We start from the raw sequence: 25,857 nt of genomic DNA on the forward strand, positions 1-25,857 counted from the left end.
TTGACCTTCCTTCCCAGGGTCTCCAGCATATCCTACTAGTGAGCACCAGCATATCTGGCAGTCTTGTAAAATGTAAAAAGAAGAGATATTAGGGTGAGTCATCAGGCAAACAGGACTGCCGGCAGGTCTGACAAGCTGGCTTTGATCCATGAACCCACTTGGTAGAAGTAAAGTATTACCCTCTGACCTGAACAAGTGTACTGTGGAGCACCCGCATGCGCGCGCGCACACACACACACATACACACACACACACACACACACACACACACACACACACACACAGACACACACACCAAAATAAATGTAAACACTTAAAATATGTTTTTTGGAATCAGCTTTCTGGCAGGTCTTATTTTCCCACAGTTCTTACCCTGGAAGGAGGCTATCATGCAACTTACTCTGCTGGGATAGTTTCATCCAAGGGAACTACTTGGGCCTGAGGACATTCTGCCATGCAAGTATATTGTAAATTTAACTCATTTTGCTTAAGGAATAACATTTTCATAACCAGCTTTTAAAAATATATCCAATTTTGAATATTATCTAAAATTAAATAGCTTTCAGTTTATTTTGGAAAAAGTATGTTTTTTATAAAATATATTAAAAACAAATAAATCAGACAAATAAAATTACTGGTGACACAGTGCATAAACTAAAATTTTATTAATAGATTTGATAAATATATAATATAAAATTATTTATTGGACCTACTATAAATAATATATATATATATATATATATATATATATATATCTTATCTTGAACCAGCACACAATCAGTCCCTACAAAATCCTTTGAGGAGTTATGATCCAAAATTACTCTGGAAGCCTAGGAGATCAACATGAACAGATTATATCAATAACTGAATTAAGGACCTTATGTACCTGTTTCCAAGTCACATGACTACCATCTTCCTTATCATCAATCTATAGAGCTTATTGGATTACATTGTACATGCACTGCTATAAAAATATTCCAACACGACTACAGATGCATGTCCTATCACATTTTAGTTGTATAACCTTGGACAAGTTACTTAACTTGTATCTCAGATTAGTTATCTTTAAATTGAACATAATAAACCTATTGAGATGATGTGTGGATTGTAAGAATAAGACTGTGGATTTTTCAGTACTCAATACAAAGAAGAAAAAATTTGAATGATTGATAAATTATGGAAAATACTCAAGTTATATTAAGGCAAAATGTTTACAAACGCTAAGTTCTAAGAGAAATTTTGCCCTTAATTTGTGATAGAACTGACTATGTGATTGATGAAAATCATTAAGACCAGTCCTAGAAAGAACATTTAACAGAACAGTTAAGTATTATTCATACTTAGGACATTACAATGAATGCTGAAAAGGGCCAAAAGTGAACAAACATGCATTTCTAGTTCAAAGTTGTGGGTGAATAGAAAGAATATGCTATTCATGTAAATAATGAAGTATGGCATAACAGGATAACTACTCATAAAAGCAATATCACAACTCAGAAAAGAGAAAGTAAGTCTTAGAGACATCAGGAGTGATGTAAAAGATATCACTGCCTCTCACCCTCTAATGCGTAACCCCATAGGTCTATTTTCTGACAGCCTGCTCTGCCCACCATAGCTCCTTTCACAGGCCTCAGCCACCATCACTTCTTTTCTTTGTTCTTTTGGGGCTCATGCATGGTAATCCTCCACCACAGCCTCCCAATACTTGAACCAGAGGTCTAAGCCAGCATCATGTTCACTAGTCCCATTACTCTATACCTACAATCTTAAAGTGATGTTCTTTAATATTTTCTGTGAGATCATAATATTTTTCTAGATATTTCCACAGCATCCTCATCTGTTCTAGCCACACGTGAATCTTTATTTTCTGCCAAGTTCCAGAAGGCCCACTGTTCACCATCAGAGACATAGCATATCAAGTGATACAAAATCAGAGAATCACTGATTTCCAGTTAAAGGTCATATTCTTGGGCTATAAGGTTTTCTGAGACTAATGGTTAAAAACTCAGTTTTAAACTATAAAAAAGAGTGAGTACTATTAGACCTAAGATGAAAACATAAAACTCACTCCTCACAAATTTACTTGTACAAAAGTCTGCATAAAATCCACTCTTTCATATTGAGAAACACCATCTTAAAGAATCATATTATCCTCCACAGAAAGTCACAAATCCAACTGCTACTAGATGTCTATGATCAAGTTCTGGTTTTATGGCCTTTCAAAGTCAGAAGCATTTGGATGAGGCTTAAGAAAATCACTAAAAATTGCTAGAGACAAAGAAAAAAATGTGTAAAGCAGCTAAATTATTACTGGCTCAAAAATGGCTTTAATCCTTTGTAATGAAGAAAGGTCGCCTTCTTTCTAACCCTTAGAAATTGTTTTCTTCTTTTTTTAAATGTTATTTTTCTTGGGTATTTTATGTATTTACATTTCAAATGTTATCCCCTCCCCACTCCCATTCACCCTCCCCTGCTCCGTACTACCTTTATTTAAAAAGTTACGCATGCTAGACAAAGCATAAATGATGCATATAAACAGCTGTTTAAAAATACTGTTTTCCTTCAAAATGGTATAAATGATGTTTAAAGGTAAAAACAAAAGCTGCCAAACATTTTGCGGCAGAGGAGAGGGAGGAGGTAATGGTTATTCCTTTGCTTGTGGTTCAAGCTTCATCTAATGGTATTCCTAAAAATATTGAAATAAAATCTTGTATGATTCTAATGGGGGAGACTGTTAGGCACTAAAATTTTCATTTATTTCTGAAAAAAAATGTGACCTTTCATCAGAAAATGCAACTTAATTGAAATAGCAACAGTGCCTTATGGGATGAATGGGACTGGTAGAAAATTAGCATAAGGGTCTTTATGGAAACTGCTTTCTAGGGAAATGGCTACAAGGAAGCTGGTCCTAAAACAATGGCCAGAGGCCGTTTCTATGGTTTCTAAACCAACAGTAAGCTAAGCAGCAGAAGAATCTTCATGAAGAAAAAAAAATTGGATGTGTGATAGTTTCTTTTTGATTTGTCAACATCTTTTTATTGATATCTAAGGAAATGGCTTTGACTGACTTTTGTCCAAAGTTAGATCATTAGACAGGTTCATCCATTCAGCAACTTAAACTTCATAACTATGTGCAGAGCAGCAACTGACCCAAATGCATCATGGACACCAAAAAGAGCTACGATGTTTTGCTGCTGCTCAGCGATCTCTGCGTAACGAGCATGTCATAGTTTCTTTACAGGACTTTTCATGTTTTTCATATTCTTTATATTCTCTTACAAAAATTCAGTCCTCTAAACTCAGTTCATCTAACTTTCAAAAGGAATTCCTTGCTTAAAGCTCTTTACAAATGAATTAATGGAAATACACTCCTTCACTATTACAGATAATGTAGTTAATTTCTAAAGATAATAATGAAGTTAAATTCTAAAAGAATAAAGTTCAATGGAAAATAACGAATTATGAAGACTGGTATCTTTGTGTTTATTTCTCTCTATCTCCCGTGAGAATAGGCCAAGCATCAGAGCACTCACGTAGGACACTAGAAAGGAAAGATTCTGTCATATGCCTTAGAAAGCTGAGTTACACAGTGAGGGAGTGTAAAGGAGACCCAGAGAGGCAAAGCCCATAGGTGATAAACGAATCAGGCTAAGTTCAACCCAATCTATAGTATATGATGCCATCATTAAATGTTCTACAACTGGATAACTATCATTGTTTTCTCTTCCGCATAACTTACTACTAAAGATAATAATTGTTATGGCTTTCTTGGTGCTCATTTACAACAGCTATTAAATATTACTATTGCATTGAAGCTCTGTATGCTACGAAATAAAATTACTCCATGGAACTTTAATGCATTATTTTGAGAGTTAAGGAATAAAGGGGAAAAAAAAAAAAAGACCCGAGACTGACCATAGAGATGAGAGGAAAAGGGAAACTAAAACTTAACTAATCTACCATCTTTGCTTTAGAGACCTTAAGAGGCATCCCAGGGCTCAGTGGTTAAATGCACTGGCTGTTCTCCCAAGTGAGCGGGCAATGTCCAGCACCTACACGGCATGTCACATCACCTGTGAGTCTAGTTCTAGAGCAGCCAACACTATCTTCTGGACTCCACATGCACACTGTACAAGGAGATGCAGGCAAAGCAGTCACATAGATAAAATAACAAAAATTCTAAACAAGCAATTACACATGTTCTTGAAGGAAAGATGGATTGACACTTTGCATACAAATGAGTGAATACGAAATGAACAGAGTTCAATATAATGCCCCTTCTAATCCACAACTTCTGTAGTCTCATAAGAAAAAAAAAAGATACAAATCCAACCTTTCAAGTTACTTACAGCGTCAAATAAACAGGTAAGGATGAAAGATAATTTGAAATTGTTTTGCAGGAATCCTAACCATCAGAGTAGCAAAGATAATTTTTACTGAAGAGAAATATAACTAGACATACTTAAGAAAAATGAATATCACCAGAATTTATAATAAAGTAAAGACAGCAAACCATGGGAGAGACACCACAAATACAGCACAAAGGCAGGAGCAATTCCTTTACAGGCCTAAAGCCAGGTTCTATCTGTTACGGATGCCCAAGGGCTATGAAACCTATCAACTCTTTATTTTGCGTGATTTAACCATGAATAACTTTTATATGTAATTACAACAGTGATTTGAATCTGGTATCTACATGGGATGTTATTATGATAGACTACACTACTATCAAACACTTTGTATCTTTTTGAGAATTTACACGAATTATTTTTAAAAAACAAAGACAAACCATTTTAGGTGATATATATTTCATATATTTTTAATAAGAGATTGTTAAATATTCAATTAAAAGAACTACCAAGATAAAAATTTATTACCATTAAGTTCAGTAAATGACTCCAGAATCATATGAAGCAGACTGTAAACCATCCTGCCTGGGATTAAGGAGAAAACAGAATGCCATAAAATTTAAAAGCACAATATTTATAATATATGGCTACATAATTGACTTTGATTATAAGTATTATCCAGTAAAAGCTGTGCAAGTTAACTATGAGACTGTGCATTTAAGATGTATAGATTTCTTGTCACTATTGAGTCACTGTCAAAGAGCTTTAAATAAAGTTTCAATGTACACCCATCATTTCTGTGATTGCCATTTGCCTGCTTACTGCCCATATAACCTTCCAGCTAGCCTGATGTTTTCATTTGCAACGGGAACTTACCTACAGAATTGCATTTCTGCAACCTCTTATTTGCATTATTATTAGCTTGGCCAGAAAACTCTGAAGTTAATGTGCAAACTCTATAACTATCTGTCACTCCTTAGGTAATCTCTTCTTAGTTGTCCTTTTAATCTTGACTATAAGAACTTATTAGCAGTAAGAAATACATATATGTGAGTATGCAAATATAATATAGCTGCATATAGATAAATACATGGTATTATAGGTATGTATATATAAAATATAGTACTCAAAGAATAAGCTAGATCAAGTAAGAAAGAGAAAAATTAAGAAATTAAAAACATACAAATGGAAAAGGAGAAATGAAATTATTCCTATCTGCAAATGGCATAATATTATATACTGAAAATCTAAAGTTTCTGCTATTAAACTCTTCAGAACTGATACTTCATGTTACAAGACACAAAAATCAATATGTAAAATTGTACCATTTATATACAATAAGATTGCCAAGAAAGAAATAATTAAAGAAATGTATTTGCAAAATCTGTAACAAATACTTAGCTGTAAATTTAATTAAAGAAGCAAAAGACCCCTAAAATGAAAATTACAAAACATTGAAAGAAAGAATTAAGTATCACACATATAAGAAAAGAAACTCACATATACAGGAATTATATTTAAAAAATAGGTAAAGAAAATGTATAAAATAAATGAAATTCTCATGGAATACCAAGAATTTTCTTCATATAACTGGAAAAAATCCTCAACTTAATTTGACAGAAGCAATCGCTTTGGACAACCAGGAAAATCTAGCAAAAAGGTCAAAGCTGGGCATATGATAACACTTGATTTCAAGAAACAAGACACAACCATGGTAGTTCAGAAACATTGGTGGTGCCATTAAAATACAACAGCCCTATAGAGAAGAACACAGAAGCTTAGGAATAAGTCCATTCATCTATATAACATTGATTCTTATCTAAGACACCACAAACATATACTGGAGAAAGAACAAACAGCTTCCCCAATAAATGGTGCTGGGAAAACAGAAAAGCCGAGTGCAAATTAAACCTGACCCTTATCTCTGACCATGGACAATAAATAACTCAGAATGGATCAAGCAGCTAAGTGTAAGTAAAAGCAACCATGAACCTACTAGACAAGTACACAGGAGAATATTCAAGACACTATTAAGGCTATTTTGTTGTGTTTTCCTAAAACAAAAACAAAAGCAGACTAATGCAATGACATTAAAGTGTAAGGTTTCTCCACAGCAAAGTCATCAACAAAGAAAAACAACAGCCAGACAGAGGGGAACACTCAGGAACAGATCACCTGACCAGGGCTAACAGCTAGTATACATATGAAACTCAAAATGCACCATCCAAATAATCAAACTTTCAAACTAACTATTCTAGATACTTCTCAAAATAAAAAATGGCCAGCAACTGTATGAAAAAACATGTTGAGTATCATTAACTATCAGGGAAATGTCAAACAAAACTACAACAATCTATCATCGAGAAGAACTGAGGATCTACTAGCTACACAAAGCTCTGGGTTCAATTCCAGAGCACAAATACAAAAAAATGTACTGTCGAGGGCCATGTAGGAGGAAGGACATATAGCTTTAGAACTCATGGAATCTGCCCCACCAGTTCAGTTAGCACAGGCAGGATGAGTGCACCTCAGTGGAGGGAGGCGTGATCCTGAGGACCACGTGTTCTGAGGACATCATGCTGCTATGGAGCTCTGCTCTGCTTGCTGCCCCCACGTCCCTCTTATCTGAGAAGTGTATGAAAGCTCTAAGGGGCTTCCAGTCCCTCACTGGGCAGTATCTCTGGCACTCCCAGTAGTAATGCCTGATCTCTTTCAGGCGTTGCTGCTGGAGCAGATTCATGATTCAGCCACCACCCTGGGAAAGAACACAGAGGTGTAGGTGGTCAGCCATGACCATCACCCTGAGAAAGCATTTGGACAAGTAAATTGTGACGGTAGGCTGAGATGTTTCTGCTCCTGACTCTGATGTAGAAAGTCTTAGAGAACAATTTGAAGTGCAGAAGGCACACTCTTAATAGTTGAGCTAGGGACATTTTATGGTCAGGGAAGAAGAACAATGGCAGCACTGGCTGACGTGTCTCACTGAGGCTGGACTGGTAAGGATTGATTTCTTATATCCGTTTCCCCCCTCAGCTTCCTGATAGGATTTAATAAGTATTGCTGATGAGTAGATATGCACGCTGAGGATTTGAAATAGATATGAGTAATTTTTATATAAAAGTTTAGATCTGTGATTCTTTTACAATTCTTTTAAGATTAATTTTAAAGATAAGTAATAAAATAATCAACTCTTTCTTTGTAACTTTAAATTGCTGCCTGCCAATAAAAATAGCTGGTTGACAAAATTGCTTGCGCATACAAGTTACTGAGTTACGAATGTACATGGGTTCTTGGACATAATTTGTTTTCTTCACCTGTACTATGTGATGCTATTTCTTGTAAAGGTATTGGGGAACATACTTTTTTTTTCATAGTCACTCACTAGAAAAAAACTAGTGCATGATCATATTGTAATTTTATACTGCTTCAATGATTTTGCTGGGATATATGACATGGGAGAAAAATAAAGTTCCTTTCATCTATCAACATGTATATATGTATATGTATACATGTATGTGTATGTGTGTATATGTGTAAAGATTGAGAGTATATTGGAACTTTGTTCCATCCATCAAATCTGTATGCATGTATATACGTGAAGCTTGTTTTAGTGTGTTTTCAAATTTTCTCTATCCACCAACTCTGTCTGCATGTAAGTATATATGTATGTATGTATATATGTATGTATGTTTGTTTCTATGTATGTATGTATGTATGTATGTATGTATGTATGTATATATGTATGTATGTGTTTATGTGAAATGCTAGGAGCCTGTTTGCTGAAGCTTTGCTCTAGCCATTCATGTGTGAATATGTATATGTCTGTCTGTCTGTCTACATGTATACATGTATATATAAGGTTATTGGAGTCTGCCTTTTGCTTCACTCATTCAGTGTGTATGTAAGCATACATGTGTGCATGAACTTTCTCTCGTTTCTTACTAGCTCTAAGGAGTTAACAGAGTTCACAGGTTTTTTGTTTCTTTTGGTTTTTTTGTTTTGTTTTGTTTTCAGTTTTTTTGTTTGTTTGTTTGTTCCTTTTGTTTTCATTTGCTTTGTTTTGCCACAGGAAACGCCAGCCCCCATAAAAATCACTGGCTGCCATAGGCAGCTGCCCCAGTCAGTATCTGGCCTGACCCCCATCAGCAGCTCTAGGCACTTTCCCCACTGGCTGTTTGCCTCAATTTACCTACTCCGTGATGCCAAAGCTGATCTTTGCAAAGTATGTAGAGCTATCCTATGACTTAGCTATCCCACACCAAATGACAGGATAAACCTGTGGGGAAAAAAGGGAAAAGACTGGAAACACAAATCTAGCATCTTAAGTGACACAACTCTAGAAACCAAGAACTACAAAATGTTTAGCCATAAAATAAATATTTACACTTTCAGGAAAGGGGCAAAAGAATAAAAGGGACAGACTTCTCTAGAGAGTGGAGAGCATAAACAAAGAAATACAGGGAATAAAGTCAACTGGTAAAATCTGAGGTCACTGGATGAAGAAAAGATAGAAATAATATATAAGTAGGGTTCAGAAAAAATATCTAGAGACTGCCAGCAATACCAAGTAGAGAGAGTTCACAGTTGAAGAGACATAATAAACTTCTCAAAATGAAGGAGTCTTATTTTGTAGATTTAGGAAAAGTACACAGATATAAAGTCTGAGCCAGACGGGATAGTGGTGGCCCACACCTTTAATCTCAGCCAGCAGAGGCAGGAGGATCTCTGAGTTCTAGGCTAGCCTAGAGAGTGGACAGGCAGGACTACACAGAGAAACCCTGTCTCAAAAACCAAAATAAGGGGTTTCTAGCTGGCGCCCGGACCTCACTGATCCAGGCCCACAGCTCCCTGCTCCCATGGGAGAGAGAGCGTTTAGCTCAGAAGTGTGGGCAATCCTGAGACTGCAGGGCAGGAGAGACTGCCACTTCTGCCCACCTTTGTTCACATCCTTGGCCCAAGAAGAAATTGTATATTGCCTGTGGGCGCAGGAAGATTGTAGCAGTCAAGCTGCAGGATCCCTGTGGTCCAGACTGCACCCGGATATGAAAGGACCCAGTCAAAAAGCTCCCTGCACCCAAAGGAGAGCTAGACCTTCAGAGGGGCAGACAGGCCTGTGAAACCAGAGGAGACTACTCTCTACTCTCATTTGTGACTCTAGAGGAAAACGCACAGGGACCTAGGAGAAGTAGGGGCAGGCCCTCTGGTTCCTGCCCACAGGGACAGCTGAAAGCCAGCAGACAGGAACAACTACACGCCTGAAGCAGAACACTCTGCTCCCATAACTGGCTAAAAGAAAACAGGAAAATAGGTCTATAGCACTCCTAACACACAGGCCTATAGGAAGGTCAAGCCTCTGTCAGAAATTGCAAAACAAGTAACACCAGAGACAACGTGATAGCAAGAGGCAAGCTCAGGAGCCCAGGCAACAGAAACCAAGACTACATGGCATCATTAGAGCCCAATTCTCCCACCAAAGCAAACACTGAATATCCAAACACACCAGAAAAGCAAGATCTAGAGTTAAAATCACATTTGATCATGATGATGGAGGACTTTAAGAAATACATAAAGAACTCCCTTAGAGAAATACAGGAAAACACAAGTAAACAAGCAGAAGCCCTTAGAGAGGAAACACAAAAATGCCTGAAAGAATTACAGGAAAACACAAACAGGTGAAGGAATTGAAAATGGAAATAGAAACAATAAAGAGAGCACAGAGGGAGATAACCCTGGATAGAGAAAACCAAAGGAAGTGACAAGGAGCCGTAGATACAAGCATCATCAACAGAACACAAGAGAAAGAAGAGAGAATCTCAGGAGCATAAGATTCCATAGAAATCATCAATACAACTGTCAAAGATAATGTAAAGCGGAAAAAGCTACTGGTCCAAAACATACAGGAAATCCAGGACTCAATGAGAAGATCAAACCTAAGGATAATAGGTATAGAAGAGAGTGAAGACTCCCAAATCAAAGGACCACTAAATATCTTCAACAAAATCATAGAAGAAAACTTCCCTAACCTAAAGAAAGAGATGCCCATAAACATACAAGAAGCCTACAGAACTCCAAATAGATTGGACCAGAAATGAAACTCCTCTTGTTACATAATAGTCAAAACACCAAACGCACAAAACAAAGAAAGAATATTAAAGGCAGTAAGGGAAAAATGTCAAGTAACATATAAAGGCAGACCTATCAGACCTATCAGAATTATACCAGACCTCTCACCAGAGACTATGAAAGCCGGAAGATCTTGGACAGATGTCATACAGACCCTAAGAGAACACAAATGCCAGCCCAGGTTACTGTATTCAGCAAAACTCTCAATTAACATAGATGGAGAAACCAAGATATTCCAAGACAAAACCAAATTTACACAATATCTTTCTACAAATCCAGCGCTACAAAGGATAATAAATGGTAAAGCCCAACACAAGGAGATAAGCTACACCCTAGAAAAAGCAAGAAACTGATCATTTTGCAACAAAACAAGGGGAAGACAAGCACACAAACATAACCTCACATCCAAATGTGAATATAACAGGAAGCAATAATCACTATTCCTTAATATCTCTCAATATCAATGGAATCAATACCCCAATAAAAAGACAAAGATTAACAAACTGGATACGCAATGAGGACCCAGCATTTTGCTGCCTACAGGAAACACACCTCAGAGACAAAGACAGACACTACCTCAGAGTAAAAGGCTGGAAAAATTTACAAGCAAATGGTCTGAAGAAGCAAGCTGGAGTAGCCATTCTAATATCGAATAAAAAAGATTTTCAATAAAAAGTCATCAAAAAAGATAAGGAAGGACACTTCATATTCATCAAAGGAAAAATAAACCAAGATGAACTCCCAATCCTAAATGTCTATGCTTCAAATGCAAGGGCACCTACATACATAAAAGAAAGCTTACTAAAGCTCAAAGAACACATTGTATCTCACACAATATTAGTAGCAGATTTCAACATCCCACTCTCATCAATGGACATTTCATGGAAACAGAAATTAAACAGAGACATAGACAGACTAACAGAAGTCATGAACCAAATGGACTTAACAGTCCATTCTATCCTAAGACAAAAGGGTATACTTTCTTCTCACCACCTCATGGTACTTTCTCCAAAATTGAGCATATGATCGGGCACAAAACAGGCCTCAAGAGATACAGAAAGATAGAAATAATCCCATGGGTCCTCTCAGACTATCATGGGCTAAAGCTGGACTTCAATAACAATAAGGAAAGAGCACCCACATATACATGGAAGTTGAACAATGCTCTACTCAATGATAACCTGGTCAAGGAAGAAACAAAGAAGGAAATTAATGACTTCTCAGAATTTAAATGAAAATGAAGGTACAACATACCCAAACTTATGGGACACAATGAAAGCTGTACTAAGAGGAAAACTCATAGCTCTGAGTGCCTGCAGAAAGAACATATATCAGTAGCTTGACAGCACACCTAAAAGCTCTAGAACAAAAAGAAGCAAATACACCCAGGAGGAGTAGAAGGCAGGAAATAATCAAACTCAGAGCTAAAATCAACCAAGTAGAAACAAAAAGGGCTAAACAAAGAATCAACAGAACCAAAAGTTGGTTCTTTGAGAAAATCAACAAGATGGATAAACCCTTAGCCAGACTAACCAGAGGACACAGAGAGTGTGTCCAAATTAAAAAACTCAGAAATGAAAAGGGAGACATAACAACAGAATCAGAGGAAATTCAAAACATCATCAGATCCTACTATAAAAGCCTATATTCAACAAAACTTGAAAATCTGGAGGAAACGGACAATTTCCTAGACAGATAACAGGTATCAAAGTTAAATCAGGAACAGATAAACCATTTAAACAACCCCATAACTCCGAAAGTAATAGAAGCAATCATTAAAAGTCTCCCAACCAAAAAGAGCCCAGATCCTGATGGGTTCAGTGCAGAATTCTATTAGACCTTCATAGAAGACCTCATACCAATACTATCCAAACTAATCCACAAAATTGAAACAGATGTAGCACTACCGAATTCCTTCTACGAAGCCACGATTACTCTTATACCTAAACCACACAAAGACCCAACAAAGAAAGAGAACTTCAGTCCAATTTCTCTAATGAATATAAACACAAAAATATTCAAAAAAATTCTTGCAAACCGAATCCAAGAACACATCAAAACAATCATCCATCATGATCAAGTAGGCTTCATCCCAGGGATGTTTTAATATGTGGAAAATCATTAACGCAATCCACTATATAAACAAACTGAAAGATAAAAACCACATGATCATTTCATTAGATGCTGAGAAAGCATGTGAAAAAATTCAACACCCCTTCATGATAAAAGTTCTGGAAAGAACAGGAATTCAAGGCCCATACCTAAACATAATAAAAGCCATATACAGCAAACATTAAACTAAATGGAGAGAAACTTGAAGCAATCCCACTAAAATCAGGGACTAGACAAGGCTGCCCACTGTCTCTCTACTTATTCAATATAGCACTTGAAGTACTAGCCAGAGGAATCAGACAACAAAAGGAAATCAAAGGGATACAGATTGGAAACAAAGAAGTGAAAATACCACTATTTGCAGATGATTTGATAGTATATTTAAGTGATCCCAAAAGTTCAACCAGAGAACTATTAAACCTGATAAACACCTTCAGCAAAGTGGCTGGGTTTAAAATTAACTCAAATAAATCAGTAGCCTTCCTCTACACAAAAGGGAAAAAAGCCGAGAAAGAAATTAGGGAAACGACACCTTTCATAATAGTCCCAAATAATATAAAATACCTTGGTGTGACTTTAACCAAGCAAGTGAAAGATCTCTATGATAAGAACTTCAAGCCTCTGAAGAAAGAAATTGAAGAAGATCTCAGAATATGGAAAGATCTTGCATGCTCATGGATTGGTAAGATTAATATTATAAAAATGGCCATTTTACCAAAAGTGATCTACAGATTCAATGCAATCCCCATCAAAATACCAATCCAATTCTTCAGAGAGCTAGGCAGAACAATTTGCAAATTCATCAGGAATAACAAAAAACCCAGGATAGATAAAACTATCCTCAACAATAAAAAGACTTCCCAGGGAATCACTATCCCTGAACTCAAGCAGTATTACAGAGCAATAGTGATAAAAACTGCATGGTATTAGTACAGAGACAGACAGATAGACCAGTGGAATAGAACTGAAGACCCAGAAATGAACCCACACACCTATGATCACTTGATTTTTGGCAAAGGAGCCAAAACCATCCAATGGAAAAAAGATAGCATTTTCAGCAAATGGTGCTGGTTCAACTGGAGGTCAGCATGTAGAAAAATGCAGATCGATCCATGCTTATCACCCTGTACAAGGCTTAACTGCAAGTGGATCAAGGACCTCCACATCTTACCAGATATACTCAAACTAGTAGAAGAAAAAGTGGGGAAGCATCTCGAACACATGGGCACTGGAGAAAATTTCCTGAACAAAACACCAATGGTTTATGCTCCAAAATCAAGAACTGACAAATGGGATCTCATAAAGCTACAAAGCTTCTGTAAGGCAAGGACACTGTTGGTAGGACAAAATAGCAATCAACAGATTGGGAAAAGATCTTTACCAATCCTACAACAGATAGAGGCCTTATATCCAAAATATACAAAGAACTCAAGAAGTTAGACCGCAGGGAGACAAATAACCCTATTAAAAAATGGGGTTCAGAGCTAAACAAAGAATTCATAGCTGAGGAATATCGAATGGCTGAGAAGCACCCAAGGGAATGTTCTACATCTTTAGTCATAAGGGAAATGGAAATCAAAACAACCCTGAGATTTCACCTCACACCAGTGAGAATGGCTAAGATCAAAAACTCCAGTGATAGCAGATGCTGGAGAGGATATGGAGAAAGAGGAACACTCTTCCATTTTTGGAGGAACCATTCTGGAAATCAGTCTGGAGGTTCCACAGAAAATTGGACATTGTACTACCTGAGGACCCAGCTATACCTCTCTTGGGCATATACCCAAAAGATGCCCCAACTTATAACAAAGACACATGCTCCACTATGTTCACAGCAGCCTTATTTATAATAGCCAGAAGCTGCAAAGAACCCAGATGCCCTTCAACAGAGGAATGGATACAGAAAATGTGGTACATCTACATAATGGAATATTACTCAGCTATCAAAAACAATGACTTTATGAAATTCATAGGCAAGTGGATGGACCTGGAAAATATCATCCTGAGTGAGGTAACCCAATCACAGAAAAACACACATAGTATGCACTCATTGGTAAGTGGATATTAGTCCAAATGCTTGAATTACCCAAAATGCACAGAACACATGAAACTCAGAAAGATAACGAAAATGCAGATGTTTCACTCCTTTAAAAGTGGAACAAGAATACCCTTAGGAGGGGATAGGGAGGCAAAGTTTAGAACAGAGACTGAAGGAACTTCCATTCAGAGCCTGGCCTACATGTGTCCCATACATATACAGACACCAAACTAGATAAGATGGATGAAGCAAAGAGGTGCAGGCCAACAGGAACCGGATGTAGATCTCTCCTGAGAGGCACAGCCAGAATATGCAAATACATATGCGAATGCCAGCAATGAACCACTAAACTGAGAACGGGACCCCCGTTGAAGGAATCAGAGAAAGAACTGGAAGAGCTTGAAGGGGCTCGAGACCCCATATGTACAATGCCAAGCAACCAGAGCTTCCAGGGACTAAGCCACTACCCAAAGACTATACATGGACTGACCCTGGACTCCAAATTCATAGGTAGCAATGAATAGCCTAGTAGGGGTATCAGTGGAAGGGGGAGCCCTTGGCCCTGCCAAGGCTGAACCCCCAGTGAATGGGATTGTTGGGGGGAGGGTGGTAATGGGGGGAGGATGAGGAGGGGAACATCCACATAGAAGGGGAAGGGGAGAGGTTAGCGGGATATTGGCCTCGAAATCTGGACATGGAATAACATTTGAAAGGTAAATAAGTAATACCCAATTTAATAAAATTGGCAGAAAAACCAAAATAACAGAAAAACCCACCACCACCAACAAAAGCGAAACAAAAGAAAAAGAAAGAAAGGAAGGGAGGGAGGGAGGGAGGGAGGGAGGGAGGGAGGGAAGGGAAGGGAAGGGAAGGGAAGAAAGAAAGAGAGAAAGAAAGAGAAAAAGGAAGGAAGGAAGAAAAGAAGGAAGGAAGGAAGGAAGGAAGAGAGAGAGAGAGAGAGAGAGAGAGAGAGAGAGAGAGAAAGACGGAAGTAGATCGGTCAGTTGATCAGTCTGTCTGGACCAGTGAGAAGGTGAAGAAGCTGTAACAACTGAAAACTATCATTCAACCTGTACTTCCCAAACAGCTCCACCATTGTGCATTTCCTCACACATGTCCAACTTTATTTTCTGAAAAGGCCAAGCACTGTACAACCTTAATACCACTGCATCAGGGAAGAAAGTGACAGTGACCAGCTATAATGCCAACGCTTCCATTTGGAGTCCAAAGTCAACTGTAGAAACACATTTATTGTGCCAATGGATCAGGCTCAATGTCAAATATCTTGGAGATTGACAGGGCTTGAGACAAGCTGTGCAGGCCTGAGGAGCCAGGAGCAATCTGTACAGGGCTATGTGCCTATTTAATTAGCACTATGTCTAGGACCTCCCTATAAATCTTGAAGCCTTATTACATGTTTCTCCTACTTCAAACATTCTGGATTTATCTCAAAGCCACTTAAGTCTCTAGACCCTTTCCCCCAGGGTCTGAAGGAAAAGGACTCCCAGAGTAGTTTTTAAATCTAAGCAAGTTTGCCTACATAGAGCTATTCTGAAAAATTGTCTGCTCAGCATTTGTACAAAATATTTTGCGGCTGAAACTCACTCTTAATACAGATACTAGTCACACTGCATATGCAGGGACGCCTTATCCAACAAAGCTTCACTATGATGCCCAAGCTCCTTAAGTGTCTGGACAAAAACAAAAACAAAAAAGCTAAAGTTTCTCACTGGATTTACATCACATAATGAAACACTACTGTGGCCCTCTTGAGTTAGATAAATCACGAAATAAAAAATAATTTGATATTTTTGACTCATCTACCTTTTCAATAATCTTTTATGAGCCTGTGTATAGCACACCTTTCCTTGGTACTTAACCATACAAAAATGCAAGAGTGAGCACCACACCTACACATGGTGCTGAGGGCCTGTAGTCCAGCAGCAAGCACAGCTGTAGAGATGATCACAGTAAAAAGCTCAGGGACACAGAGAAACAGGCAAGTTGCCATGAGAGCCAAGGACTAAGAAAAATTACAGAAGATTTCATAAAGGATAAAGTTCTTCAGGAACTTAAACTTCCAGGAAAATAAAGAAATATCAAAAACAACATCAACAAAAAACCCAATAGGTTATAAATATATGAATTTTTTTAAAAAATCCAAATTTAAGTGGCTACTGATTACAGTTTGTCAGAATGGTTTGTGTGGGAGTGACAGGATCAGACTAGTGGGACTGCAGGGACTCATGCTTAGTCTTCTTAACAGTGGTTAGCGTAAGCTGTATGCAGTGTACTGGACAGCAATATGATGGATGAGCTGGGTGGAGCACATATGGATGACACACTAAGAGACTGATGAATAATATGTGTGGACAAGCAGTCGTACTAAGAACAAAGGTGAAGAGTCAGATCTACGTTCACTGAAGTATTAACTACAGGTTACACAGATCTAGTGGTAGTGGCTGAGATAAAATGGTGAGCTAAGAAAGAGGTCAAGTTTGGTAGTGAGATTGGGTTTTGACTTCAGTAATGGAGTACATGATGATGTTTTTCAAACAATAAAATATAAAAATATGAAGCGTTTTTACAGAAATTTTGTATGTTTTCAACTTGCTACATTCATGATACTTTCAGGATATTAAAGTCAGGAAGTCATGAATAACTACATTATGAAGATCTCAGATGGCAAACTCAAGGCTGTCCAGCCAATGGTTAATATTTTAATTACAAAGATAAAGAAGAAAGGAAGATGAAGCAAGAAGGAAAAGAAGAGGGCAGTGACTCCCCATATAGCAGCCATAAAAGCAGGGGGCAAGTCAAGGAAGAATCACTCAGCATGGTTCCCTCCATGTCCACATCTGGAACCTACTAGATTCTGGAAACCTGCTGCTCTTTGTGCCCCTACCATAGTCCATCCTTCTGCCAACAAGAACCTGATTTATATGGAAGACCTATCATTTCCTTATGCCTTGCAAATACTAACAGAATTCAATAATCATTTCTTTCCTTGTACTCAGAAATAGCTGGTCTAGGCCACTCAGTCAAATGAAATCAATTTCTAGAAATAATAACTGGCTTGAGGATGCTATGTCAGGCCAATGAAACAAAACTGAATGTTTTTTTTTCCTTTAAGCTATGTAAGATGACTACAACTTTTCCTAGAAGAACTGAACCAATGTAGACAAGAGCTAACCTCTAACAGCAGGAGTCCTGACTGACTGAATAGTTGACAGATTAGCAAAACAGGAAACAAAGAAACAAAATCCAGAAACACTGCATTTGATTAATAATTAAGTCCCATATTTTTACTTGTTGCTAAACTTACCTTGACACTATTTTTAATAAATTATTTTTTGAAAACTATTAAACAGAAAAGACAGAGCCACAACTGGACATCTCTCATCACCAAATGAAGCGTCCAGTGCTGGTGCTGGGACTGAGTTACAACTAATTGGGTTGTTGGCCAAGGGTTCCATGTAAACCCCTAAAACAACTCAGGCTGTTGCCAAAACTACTAGTTACTCTCTAAAACTAACCGTAAAGCCCTAATGTTAAAGATACAACTCATTTAACTTAAAAGTTAAGCTGGTGTCAAGCTAGACCCTTCATCCCTATGGACTCATGTACGTGGTACTGAAAAGCACTCTGCAAGCTAGGAGAAAGGTAAACAGCAACCCCAAACCAAACTCTTCAATCTACAATGACTACAAGATAAGCCAGTGTAACAGTGGCACAAAGCTTATGGGAGTAACAACCACTAGCTGACTGGACATAAGACCCACTCCATGAGATGGACCCCATTCTGATAGTGCTCAAGAGGCCAAGAACCTGAAACTGGATAGGCTAGGGACCCAGGGGGGAAAAAACCCTACTGTTCTGCTGAAGGAATGTATCCATAAAATGACTAATACAGACATTCTAACATACTCATAGATCTTGCTCAACTACCATCAGAAGAGCTTCCTCCTCCAGGCTGAAGAGATGGCTCAGCAGTTGAGAACACCAGCTACTCCTCCAGAGTACTGGTGTTCAACTCACAACACCCAAATGACAGTTCATGGCTCTCTGACTCCAGTTCTAGGGGACTTGATACGCTTACACAGACATTCATGCAGGCAAAACACAATGCATATAGAATAAAAATAAATAAATCATTAAAATATTTTAAAGTAGATGGGAACTAATTAGGGTCCCACAGCTAGATGCCATGCAGAGAGTAGGAGATCTAGGAACATTTGGTTATCCTCCATCAAATCCCTCCTTCTTAAGGGCTCAGGAAACCTTGCTAAAGAAGAGGGTAAGGATCAGGACCAGAAGAGTCAGAGAGCACAGAGTACATCAAGGAAACAAACGAGACCTTCTAAACACAGCAGGATGGATGCACATATGAACTCAGAACTGTGGTAGCATTAACAGTTTGTGCAAGATGGGGTCCCAGTGCCAAGAGAAGAATCAGATACATGTTCTTCTTCATCCCTAATTCAGAAGCCATCTTCAATTGATCATTACTCATTAATGAAACAAATAGTTCTTCCCAATACAGTCTCAAGATATAAGCCATTCTTAAAGGCAGACACCATGCTCAGCAATAGATGGTCAACACAAAACAAACTCAATGGCAAATGGCATCATTTGTGGCTCTTTGTCAGGGTATGTATGTATGTATGTATGTATGTATGTATGTATGTATGTATGTATGTATGTATTGTCTTGCCCTTATAGGTCTTTTTGGTATATATTAGGGCTTCCAGTTTTGTGTTTTTATAGGACTCCTGTGTGTGCTAATGTTTGTGCTAATATGTGTGTCTCTGTCTATATGTGTTTCTCATGCTTTTTCTTTGGCTCTTTTCCTTCCATTTGTTTTGGTTTTATCTTATTTTATTTTATTACTATTCTTTAGATGCCTGTTTGGTTTTTAAGGAAAGACAGAAAGGGTGTGGATTGGAATGTGAAGGGAGGTGGGGAAGATCTCAGCAGAGTTATGGGAAAGGAAACCATAATCAGAATATATTGTGAAATTTTTTCAATAAATAAAAATGAAAGTGATTGTTTAAGTTATTCTTCTTTCAACAATAAATATTTTATTTTAAGAATAAAAACAATCAATTAGCATACTTAAGTTTTACATGTACATTGAGGACTTTAAGGTTAGTACTGGGTTGACTTGAGATGCCTATAAGAAAACGAGTAAGGACAAGCGTCAAGGGTTCAAGAGGAGAGCTGAAACTGAACATTGAAGTTACTGAAGTACGTTAAATATATTCCATTAGAATGAAGTTCACACAGGTTACTGACTATTGAAATTCTATTAAAATGAAACAAAGGTACAATCTCTCATAAAAAGAAAAGCACTACGAGAGTTAGACTGTCTCCACTTCTTGATCGAGTCAGAAAGTAGATGACAGAATGTACCTACTGAATCAGCAGAGAAAGGGTGATCTACTGTTGCCTGGAAGACAATTAGGCTAAGGAGCCAGGTGAGGCCTCAGTAATCTTCACTCCAGGAATTACAAGTTTCAGACATGAGTCTGGAAAAACTAAAACCAACATATCCCAGTCAGCTTTTCTTGTTTTTGTTCTTATTCAACATGAGGGAAAGACACAAAGGGAAGAGCAATAGTTGAGGGAGCAACAGACAATATTTAAAATCTCTTCCTTATGTGTTAAGAACCATGTAGGGGATGTGGCTACTGAAGAAAAAAGAAAATCATCTTTATGAAAAGAGAAAAATCAATGAATAAAGTTCTTAGCTTTGGGAACACATGACTTAAAATAGTTCAACACAAAAATAAAAGAGATTACAGAAGCACTCTCAAAATCATACGACAAAAAGACACAAAGGAGCTAGGGACATTGCTCAGTGCACATGGTGCTTTGTGGCAAGAACGCAGATGAGGCAAGCATTGCCTGAGTTCATATGTTCCGGCATGGAGGTACAAAGCCAGGACAGCAGCCTGCCTGGATTTCCAGTGCTAGGGACTCAGAAAAGGGAGACTGTTGGAGCTTGCTGGCCAGGTATTCTGTATTCTGTCCAATGAGTGAGCTTCAGGCAAGGTCAAAGATTCAATGTCAAAAATAAGGTAGAGAAGGTATTATGGAAGATATCTAATATCAACTTCTGCACCCCTCCTCACACACCCAGCACATACATGACAAAGAAATATTATAAGTTCAGGCCCTTTCTGTGCCACCACTGGACATAGTATCTTTATAAATGACACAGAAACAAAAATATTGGGAAAATAGAAGTTAGATAGAGATTCCGTCTACAAGGTGTAGTTTCTGACCAAGTGGTTTCATGAGGTTCTGGTAAAGGCATGAAGGAATTTAAAAGGAGAAAATTATCACAAATAATGAAAGAGGACTCTCAGAGTCATCCTTATACTGTAAGTCCACTGGCTCTGCTATTTTTCTCTGACATATTTGACATTAAGTATTTTCCTTTTTAAAAAATTGGCAAAAGACAAAAGACTATTAAATTTCTATGTCTTAGTCATATATTTCTGCAGGCAAGTGGAAGAGCTTCTCTTCTGTCATTGGCTCTGTTCTATTAGGACCAAACAATTCCTGATCCAGTCACTATAGCCAGAGGACTGCCCTATTATAAATGGTTTTCACATAGACTGTAAGACTGTAATCAACCAAGGAAAATCTTTCAAAGAGATGTTTATTATGGAAGAGTCACAGGAAACATATTTAATGTTCAGTAAAATATGTGGGGCAAAATAAAAACATTTCAAAGTATAAGAATCTGAAAGAATTTGCCTTTAGGAAATTTCTTTTTAAAAGGTTCCAATAAAATAGGGATAGTGGAAAGAAAGCGCAAATCTAGAAAGAAAACAGCCCCAAATCAATAGAGAAAGAGAAAAAATATTGATCCTTAAATATGATTCTATAGAAAAATGATGCTAATTTGTATCTTTAAATAACTATTATATTGTTTACACTTTAAACAAAAACTTACATATGATTTATAAGTCACTTTAGGAAAGGTAAGCTATACCATATTAAATAGAAAAAAGTTAGTTACATTTCAATACTAGAAGACAAAAGACAAGTCATCAAACCAAATATGTTACAAACAGCTTCAGATATACATTTCAGTTACCTAGCAACTGAAGAGATATGATGGATTACTACATTTCTCTTAGTTTTCCTGACTTCAACAAAACAGGAAACTTGTAACTCTAAACTTCCTGAAGTTTATAATTCTAAGACTTTGCTAGTTAGACAAATTGAATTATATGCAAAATAAAGTGCATGCACCCTAGACAAAAATCTATAAAAACAAAAGGCAGATGTAAAACACACAGAAGTATAGCCTTTAGAAACAATGAAAGCAAAGTCCAGAGGCTTCAACTACTGAACTAACACTCAAAAGATTAAAATATGGTTCTTTTGCTTAGAGCAAGTTAAAATAAACTTGGAAATTATAGGCTCTCTAAGCTAGTTTTTTTCCATAATTACTCAGTTATCCATTAGAATATATGAGACCTCTACTGGAATTTCTGCACCAAAGTTTTACAAATTGATTTAACTCTAAAAGCCTAACTACACAATTTCTTTCATAAAAGTATTATATTTCTGATATTGATGTCTTTAAAATATCCTATAGTAAAATTAATATTTTTACACAGGAAAAGAAGAAACTATTTAGTTCCAGACAACTTGATAACATCTCTTTCAACTATAGTTATAATTATCATGTATGAAATTCCAAAGCAGAACTTGTCAAGATTTAACATTAGCATTAATTTATGTCATAATTGACGGTTACTATGAAGATAATGGCAAAGCATCCATTTCTCCAAAGACAGCATAGAGAGGAAGGGGATTTCTTCTTAATTACTACTAATCTGCTCACTTTTAATTAAACTGATTAGTAATTTATTACCATTCCCTTTCCTGGATGGATGTTATTATCACAGGGTTTCTCCAAAGTTACTACGTTGGTGATTTTTGAGCAACCCAATTATTTTTAGTGCATGTTCCATCATTTTGTTATACTTATTTATACTGAAAGGTTAGTATTCAGTTTCAGTGTATTTTAAAAAATAAATGTGAAAATACAAGATCTGTATTCAGTTTCTACATCTCCAATAAACAATGTTCACTGCAGCTGTCTGGAGAGAGATTCACTGGGAGCAAAAGTCTTTTCCTTCCCCTCGCTTAGAAACACAGCAGTTATAATGAGCATGCAACTTCCAATGACATCCTCTACAAAGTATCCATTTCACATGTTATCTAACTAAATAGCACGGCACAAAACTATAGTTCTCTGTGCGTCTTCTTAACATAAAAATGTTCTGACATGCAAAATAGAAACTGTTTTAATTAAGCAACTTTAAGCATGCTCAGTATCTGGTATTTTTCTTAATCAGAGTTATTACTCAGTATAAAACTCAGACCAGCATCAATTATTTGAGATTATGAAATGTTCATTACAAAACATGGGAAAGGGCTGAGCTCTCTAACGAGTGAGGAGACACAACAGTCCAGGAAAGGATGGAACTGTTTCTTCTGTAAAAGTACTCAGATTTGTAGCACACACAGCCTTAAGAACATCATCGATACGAGTTATATGAACTACATATAGCTGTTGAATAAACACTTGTATTTACAGAAGAATACAAAACAGTCCTCAAGCACTTGATTATTAATGAGAAGGCTAGAATGATTATTCAATATAATGTCTGCTAACATTTCCTGACTGTAGTATCTACTAGAGAGATGAGTCCACAGCTCTCTGAAATTTTGTCTGCTGAAACTATTCATGAATAAATGAGGGACAACAAAATAATACATACAGTGGCATATTTGATTCATAAGAGTGGTCTCCAGTTTGCCAAACCTTAACATCTATCACATGACCGTCACATGACTGTCACATGACCATCACTGATTGTCACATGAGCACATTCCTCCCTGCTATCAGGCATTATCAACTCGGCATAACTTCATTCCTTCTCACAGTACTCTTCAATACCAGCCAGGCTGTTAGTCTGGTCCTTGTCTTACTCTTGAATGAGAAAGTGTAATATAAAAAGGAAACAGAACTCATCAATTTGTTTAGTAATGATTCAAAACATTAACATATGTTAATGAAAAAGATCAAATGCTATTTTTGCCACTATCTTGAAGATAAAGAAATATTACTTGGCAAGGGGGCTAAGCAGTTAAGAGCACTGATACCTAGCACCTACATGGTGGTTTACAACCATCTATAACTCTAATTTAAGGGAATCTAATTTCCTTTTCTGGCTTTCTTAGGTACCAGATATGCACATGGTGTACATACATACCTGTAGGCAAAACACATACACATAAAATAAAAAAATGACAGGCCTAGACATAAATCTATACCAAATGTCTTATTTTTCTACAGTCTAATATAAAGACATACTAAAAAGTTTCTTGTTACCTTTCACCCAAAAGATAAAATATTCTCTCAAAAAGTAGTCGGGCAATGAAAATTTGCAAGTTATTTAATATTAAATAACTCAAGTGAAAATTACAAAGTTCAACGTGGATAAGGTAGTCACTCTGCATACCTTAACGAGCTTTAATAGTTCATAGAGATCTTCAACCTCATCACCTTCACATCTGGTATACACTCTTCCCGTCTCCAAGCTCCTTCCTCTGATGGTTCTGCGATACAGGGGCAGGGCCATTGCCTCAGCATACAAGTCAATGGCATGGTGACCCACTGTCTGATACATGTAGCTATCCAGTTCATCTGACTCCACTGTAATAGTTAAAGTAAAACTATTATTAAGATAGAGTAAAACAGACAGACCTTAAGAAGTAGCTTTTACTCCTTGAAGAATAGTCAACAGTAACCTTAAGAGTTTAATCATATCTCCCTGCTTTTATAAGTGAAATGATATACATTGTACATTTGTCCATAGATAAGTTTACTTCAGTTCGGCTCTAATAATCTGTGTTTCTAATGATCAACAATACATTTATATTTTTAAATTATATACATTTAAAAATAAGTGAAATGTATCCAATAGATTTTTAATTAGCTTATTCAGTTAGAAATTATATTACATATCATTCAGGTTATTCAAAAATCATAAAAATCAAAAATGAAAAAAAATTTCTTAAACGAATACATGCTTAGTAAGTGATACATATTTGGCAGAAAAATTAGATATAATTGGTATGTTTTATAATCAATACATAAACAAAGCATATACATATAACTTCAATATTTGTTAGAATAGTTACAAATATGTTTGGGAAGATGATAACTGAATCTAATAAATGATACAATCATTGCTTATCTCAAAATTCTATACATATTATTATAGGTAAAGCATTCATTACAGAATTATTTGTAAAAAGAACTATCTTACAGTCATGTAATAAAATGGCTTGCATTTTCCAAAGTGTGCTCTCCAGAGTATGAATTCTTTAAGATATTAATATTTAAAAGAGGGGGGTAAAAGATCATGTGTCAAAAAAGTTTTAAAAGTTTGTCGGTAATTTTAAGTGGATGACTTAAAATTTCTCATAGAAAATATGCTTTCAGGTTTTCCTATAAGAGGACCACGCATGAATTACCTCTCCAAATGATCTTTACACCACTTATATCTCACACAGAGAAGATATAGGAGAAATTATATGGCAACTATAATTTAGTGCCAGTAAGACTGTTGAGAGTATGTTTAGTTACAAAATAACAGACTACAAAATGTATGTTTTCAAATGTGGAAACATTCAATCAAAGGGAATAAATAACAGTGTAAATAATTTTCAACAGTCAGTGACATCATCATATGCCACCTCATTTTGGCTCATCACATTTCTGACCCCCACAGCTGCCTGGCTTCCTACAAAACACTACCCCCATCATTATTATAAGTCTACTCCGCATGCCAGTATGAAACAGAGACTTAGTCAAAGCACCCTGAAAACTTTTCACTCTTCCTTCCTACCAAGTTGGTATATTTATGTATTTTCAGTAAAGGATATTGGTCAAATAAATTTATTCAAAGAAACTTGAGCTTCATAGTGAGAAACATCCTGAAATTAATACAACTATGAAACAGCATAATGGCTTTAAAACCTAATATATTTTCATTAGGGCCCCATGCAGTCCTTCCCATAATATAACTTCATTAGTGGAGGCTACATGGCAGCAACTGGTACACAGCACACGAAACTGACAGCCCCACCATTGCCTAACGCACAGCAATTACACACCACAAAGCTCCTACTACACACTTA

The 25,857-nt window shown here is 36.8% G+C and overlaps 1 protein-coding gene and 1 long non-coding RNA gene across 26 annotated transcripts in view; one reads left to right on the forward strand and one right to left on the reverse strand.

Moving 5' to 3' along the window:
* Dph6 (diphthamine biosynthesis 6) overlaps nucleotides 1–25,857 on the reverse strand; it is a 130,233-nt gene that overhangs the window by 99,960 nt on the left and 4,416 nt on the right. For 6 of the 7 annotated variants that reach the window (XR_010064662.1, XR_010064661.1, XM_063284157.1 and 3 more), the window contains exon 3: nucleotides 24,174–24,367. Coding sequence is in view for 5 of the 7 variants with exons in the window: in XM_063284157.1 (XP_063140227.1) it covers nucleotides 24,174–24,367 (194 nt within the window). In the remaining 2 variants the exon portion in view is untranslated. Of the gene's footprint in view, nucleotides 1–4,877; nucleotides 4,935–24,173; nucleotides 24,368–25,857 lie in introns of those variants that run through there. The other variant, XM_063284159.1, reaches the window with a different exon arrangement.
* The window catches only part of LOC102552721 (uncharacterized), a 166,816-nt gene that overhangs the window by 62,698 nt on the left and 78,261 nt on the right, over nucleotides 1–25,857 (forward strand). The window lies entirely within an intron of this gene.

This window comes from Rattus norvegicus, chromosome 3 (genome assembly GCF_036323735.1).
Source record: "Rattus norvegicus strain BN/NHsdMcwi chromosome 3, GRCr8, whole genome shotgun sequence".
In the NCBI taxonomy this organism is placed as follows: Eukaryota; Metazoa; Chordata; class Mammalia; order Rodentia; family Muridae; genus Rattus; species Rattus norvegicus.